Below are 6,459 nucleotides of genomic sequence, written 5' to 3'. Positions count from 1 at the left end.
ACAAGGACTGAAAGGGGCTGCAGTTAGGACCCGAAGGGACGCTGCAAAGAGCCTTAAGTAATGCCTACAGTGCACCGCGTGAAGTGCACTGACGGCACTAGCCCCCTACGGGGGAAAAAGCATTCTGGTTGGACCAAGTATCTTTGATGAACGCTGAACAATTTTCTGGGAGGTCAGTAATGTAATCAGTATTCATTTGCTAGCGACAGTTTCAGAAATTGATTTTACATTTGTTTAATAATATCGAATATCGAAATTAACTTTACAGTGTCTATCACAAATTCCTGTTACGCCTTGAAAACCTTTCTGCCTAAGTTCAGTATCATCCGACTGGAGGGAAATGGTGAGTTTAGCTGCTTTCCAGTACTTTTATGGAACATTCCTGAGTTCACGAGCTTGTAAAAAAAAAAAAAAAAAAAAAAAAAAAAACAGCCCGGCCTGGAAAACGAATACCATCATTCCAAAATCTATGGCGTATATCGTAAGGTTTATTGGCTCTTAAGCTTTCGTTTTTATGCCGATAAAAGTCAGTCATCATAAAGAAACCCTGTCACAACAAAACGTTTTTATTTATTTATTAATCAGCCGATCCTTTTTTGGCGCAAGACGAAATTCGCCATTCTCATTTCGCTGTCGGGGACTTTTGGCCTTGAGTGAAGCCTAAGTTTATTCGTATTATCAATAATATCAGTCATGATTTATTTTTTCATTTGATCGCATGGTGCCATTACGGCAGACTTATGGCAGACTTATGGTAGACTACCATAATCATTCTTATTTTAAGATTCCCATTCTTGCTTTCACAACTTAACTTTGCCGTTTTATTTTTAAGAAAAAAAAACTCATTCTCCCAAAATACGAGATAAGTGAAGCTTCTGTCATCGAATATCCTCCCGTTGCTAACTCCGCGATCAAGACCATACTGGCTGAGACGCCAATTTCACACGAGCCAAATCAACCAATCAGTCAACCAATCGCCGAGTGCATTCGCTCAAAATTCCCACCTCAGGGCTACCGGCGAGGAGCGACCCTGTCGAGAGAATGGTTAAGGCGCGGGGGGGGGGGATTCAAATGAGCTCGTTCGCCCTTCACTGGTAAAAAGAAAAAAAATAAAAACAGTCTGTGAGAGGGAGCTCTGATTAAGAATTCAGGGCGCGCTGTATTGAATCCAGTAGGCATTGCACACACACGGCCATCCACAATGGAAATCATGAATGTTGATAAAGCAGCTCGGCGTCCATCTTGTGTTGCATTTAATAGTCCATCTGTCAACGTCAGCTCAAGACGACGGTTACAGCAGCAGCTGACCTCGCCCCCACCCACCCCCACCCGTGACCCTCCCTCCCCAGCACCAGCCCTGACTAGAACCCCTCCCGCCACCCCCCACCCCGCGTCCCTTAAACCGTCAAAGCCTCTCCTTAGCCTTCTTCAGAATTTAAATCCTCAGAATCTATTATTCACGTAAGGGGAACCATGATGCTCTTCTAGATCAATGCACACTTTTTACCTTCCCCACTCTTGATTTTTATTAATTACTACGTTCCATTAATCCCCTTGCCCCTCCCCTCCCACACCTGGTCGAAATTTTTCTTCAGTGGGCCTAGATTTGTAGTCGCAACCATTTCATTTCAGAGGGCTTTTAATTTTCCAGTTTCTTTTCGTTTGACCCTTTCTCTGTAATTAAACAATATATGTATGTATGCATGTATGTATGTATGTATTTATTTATGTATGTATACATATATACATATATATATATATATATATATATATATATATATAAATATATATATATATATGTTTATATATATTACATATAATATATATATATATGTATACATATATATATATATATATATATATATATATATATATATATATATATATCCGTTCTTGAAGGGATATCCCAAATTACTCCCATCGAAAACATTAATCTATACATCGCAACCCTTATAAACGTAGCCAGCAGTTTCATCACAATTAGCATTCCGGTCCTCGAACAAACATGGCGTGACTGATCACTGCATGATCGACATTTCCTTTGAATTGCTGAATCTCTTCAGACTTTCATAAATCTTATTTTGAAAGTATTCTTATTACCATTACCGTTGTGTAAACATCCTTCTGGAACGGCCAAAATGGCTGTTGATATGTCAAGCAGGTCACGGAGAACAGAATGAATTAGAGGAAAGAATAAAGATTGTGGTAAAGTGTAAACAGAAATTCTCAATTATATATATATATATATATATATATATATATATATATATATATATATATATATATATATATATAATTATATATATACACATATATATATGTATATATACATGTATATACTTATATATATACGTATATGTATATCTATATATATATATATATTGTGTATATAAGTATATATATATATAATAATGTATATTACAATATACACACAACACACACAAACACACATATATGTATATGTGTGTATACATATAAATATACATATATCACCTCGGACACGAATAACTGAGATACATTGCAGCTCATAAGCGAAGCGTATTATAGTACCATTACAGCTTACTGTAATAGTATGGATATCAACATGCATAACACGAATGAAAAGATTGTCCCCGAGAGATGCTGCAACAAAGTAATAAAAATGCTCCAGTACTAGGCAGTATGGCACCTAGGCACGTTAAGAGAAAAGCGAGTAGAGCCCACTAACTCGAAAATGACGGTCTTTGTGGATAATGATGTAGAATATAATCGCCATCTTTTGGAGACAGATACCACTGGATATCACTGTCTTCAGCAATGTTTTCGTGAAAGATACAGGTCCTATGACGCTGCTGCTTCCTGGGCCAGAGGAAATGCTCTCAGAACTGCATAACCAAAAGATGTGAAGCAGATAATATATTGCCAGAGGCATCTCGGCACTTATAGGTAGCCTTACAAGCAAGATCTAGCTCGGGGCATCACTGCATGACGAGTCTTTCAAAGTCCTGGAAGAAAGGAAAGCCTGGAATCGAAGGTAAAAACATCAAGTCCGCGCGATCATTCAGAATTATGCATGACGGCCTTCCCAATGCTAATGCAGAAGTTTCACAACCTCAGAAATTCAAGGAGGTTTGAAGGGCGGAAGGGGAGTGGAATGAGGGGGAGGGGGCGAGGACCCCTCTTGGGTCTTGTCAGTAAAGCAACGTTGTCTTGTTTTCATTACGATGTGAAGAGAATGTTTATTCGAATAAGGGAGTTGGGGGTCGGGGTAGGAGGGAAGTCTGACGAAAATCACTCAACACCCTGGATTTCTCTCGTCATAGTTTCAGATCAAATGCGGTTTCCGATTTCTCTCAAATACTTTCTAGTTAATAACGCCTTTCACTCTTTGTTGTAATGTTAGTCACCATCGCGTTTCGTTACCAAGAGAAGGTCTAAGGCCTCATTGCGTTTGATGATGAAATTCAGACTCTATAATAGTACACAGAAGTTGGCTAGTAGAGTTGCTATGAAAGATTTCTACGAAAATATAATTTAGTGAAAGCATTTATTGGAAATCAACACCTGAACATACGATATTCAACCAAGGAAGGTGAGTTACATGATTTGTCAGCCTTGATAAATAACGAGATAGGTAGGTGAACAACGCGGATTTAGAGTGCTATATGAAAATCAAACAGGAGACTGAGAAAAAAAAAAAAGATAAAGTGCAAGATGCGACCTAGCAGTAATATCTGACAAATTATTTAATGAACGCCAACTTTTATGTGTCGCAAAATCCCAGAAATTTCAAGGAAACTATTTTTCCCTCGGACTTTCTCTGTGTTGGATAAGATGTTATCTCTGCAATTTTAAAATTGTACGTAATTCATGTAATTATATCTAATTCGTGCAATTATATGTAATTCATGTAATTATATGTAAAAGCATATGAATAAAGATTTGAGTTTAAATTTGAATTTGAATAAACAGAATAACTGCAAGAAAAACTAACGGTCATTCTTTGAGAAGTCATTCTAAAATGACTACAATGAAGTGAAAGACTAACGGTCATTTCTTTTCGAGGTCATTGTAAAAATGAAGCGTAGCAAATTACCTCAAAAAAAAAAAAAGCCATTCTCCCTTTCCAAGGCATTCTCCAAAACCTTCTCCTCCATTGCTGAGGAGGCATACCATAAGCAGATGGGTTGGGAGGATAAGAGAATCAGCTTATTTGGTCAAATCTCACTGCCCTTTCCTGAGGAATATACCACGGCAGGGCATCTCGCCATTCGGTTAAGTTTTCATGAATTTCCAGGGGACACCGATATTCCAGGGGCCATTTTTCACCTTCTTTCATTTTATCCAAATTGAACTGCATTTGACTTTAAGGTAGTAGGCCTACATATGGCTTTACTCTCACTCTCATAACAAACTTCCAGGAGACACTGATAATCCAGAGGCCATTTTTCACGTTCTTTTATTTTTTTTACAAATTGAATAGTATTAAGGGTGTAGGCCTCCATTTGGCTTTACTCTCACTCTCACAACAAACGTGTTTTCTGAGGTTATCTTTTTCTCTTATACTCTTCTTTTTAATACAATTTTTTCAAATTTCAAAATACTGGTAGGCATTTCTGAAAATCTGAATGAAAAGAAATTCTCAGAAATGCATATTAATATTTTTGTACTAAGAAGGACTCCTTGTTAGTTCATTTTGACTTTACTTCCATGTCTTGGAGCTGAAATTCTTCTCGCTAAAATGATCGTTGCTGATATCGTGTTGTAATCATCATTGTTATGGTTAAAAAGAATATTTTGGATTAATTCTAACTTTACTTTGATGTCTTCACGTGAAAAATCTTCGCGCTAAAATTATCGTTACGACTCTCCTCACCGAAATCGTCATTATTAATGTTGAAAAAACATTCGAATTACCTAAATAAAAACGAATACGGAATTATAACGAAACGAAGAGACGAAACACAGAAACTCGCTGACTGAATAATCCGGCCAACATCGCAAGACTTACAGAACACATAAAAATTCCAAAGGCTAATGGAAAATCCCCACAAAAACCTCTGATCTACTGAAGTATTCCAAATTCACTGCCAGACCATTCTTTTGCATTAACATATCTCAACGAGAACAGGTTGAGTGAGGGAAGGGGTCATCGTGGATTTGGGCAGGATGGGGGAGGGGGAGGGGAGGGGAGGGGGAGGAAGAAGGGTCAGGGGAGACAGGGGAAGACCAAGAAGGACCCTGCTCTCTAAGACAAGGACGTTCTAATATGGCGCGCTCCGGAATCCTTTCCATAACCCTCCTCTTGTTTTATCTCAGCATCCCCCCCCCTTCCCTCCCATTCCCTTCCCCCTCCCATCCCCTTCCCTCCACCTTCCCTCCACTCCTCCTCCGAGGAGGCATTAACCCGCCGTTTGAGATGCAGGAAAACTGTCAACCTCCATTGAAATTCTGTATCAGTAGCTTACATGTTGGTAAAATGATATATGACTGGCGTCTGATGCCCTGTCAGTCCGCCTGATCCTTATGATAAAGAGTGTTTTCAATTCGGGTGCCCCGAGTTCCCGCTTACAGCGACCAGAGCACGTTACTCTGCGTGACGGGCATATCACGCTAATTCACTTGACCGTTGATTGGTCTAGCGGCACCCCTACCCCAAAACATCACGCAAAATAGGATGCGAAGGATACGAAAGGATATCGGTGTGGCATTTTAAAGGGGTCCTGGCGAGGAGTCGAAGATGGCTGGCGGAGCAGCTCCCGAATGCCCGAGTCTCCTAGACAGCCAACTGAATTTAGAGATTCCCTTTGAAGGACCTCCTCCTCCTCCTCCTCCTCCTCCTCCTCCTTCCTTCCTTCTCCACTCTTGAAAGAATCCTATAAATATTTATAATTTTTCTTCGTGGCCTCTCCCTCTCTCAGATTATATGACAGAATTAATATTATACTCGTATTTGGGAAGGTGTGACGTCAGCGGAATTCAGAAACATCCGGATGTAATGGCGAAGAAAAAAAAAACTTAGGACGCGAAGGATTTTTTTAATTGAGGATAGTAAAAAATATTTGTAAGAAAAAGTGAATATTCTGGGTGTACTTTCGATAGGGATGCCATGCACCCAGACGTCGTGGGTGATGACGGGACGCCATGAAAAGCTGGGTGACAACAAAACTGCGAGGAGACAAAGAAGGAATAGTTAGAGAGAGAGAGAGAGAGAGAGAGAGAGAAACTTGATATTTCAAACCTGTTCCGTGACAGAAAGACAAAGAAGAAAAAAGTTCTCTTAAACTATGCGGAGCTGAAAACGAGGCAAACAGGATGTTGCAAGAGTGAGCGTTCCTCCGTGAAAGATTTTATTGTTGACTTTCGTTTAATTTTGATTGCGAGTCACTCGGATCATTGAAAGCCTTCTTTTTATTGCCTTCTTAAGGGCACACCTCGGAAAAATCAAATACGTGTTATGCTTTTTGCAGAATCGTCATG

General features: G+C 39.4%; 1 protein-coding gene across 1 annotated transcript in view; it reads left to right on the top strand.

Annotated features, from left to right (window-relative positions):
* Positions 1 to 1,201: 1,201 nt before the first annotated feature.
* Positions 1,202 to 6,459, top strand: part of LOC136846328 (uncharacterized) — a 46,761-nt gene continuing 41,503 nt past the window's right edge. The window contains exon 1 of the mRNA XM_067117128.1: positions 1,202 to 1,461. Coding sequence (XP_066973229.1) covers positions 1,202 to 1,461 — 260 coding nt within the window. The remainder of the gene's footprint in view (positions 1,462 to 6,459) is intronic.

This window comes from Macrobrachium rosenbergii, chromosome 15, assembly GCF_040412425.1.
Source record: "Macrobrachium rosenbergii isolate ZJJX-2024 chromosome 15, ASM4041242v1, whole genome shotgun sequence".
NCBI classification, from domain to species: domain Eukaryota; kingdom Metazoa; phylum Arthropoda; class Malacostraca; order Decapoda; family Palaemonidae; genus Macrobrachium; species Macrobrachium rosenbergii.
This window is presented reverse-complemented; position numbering and strand designations above follow the sequence as displayed.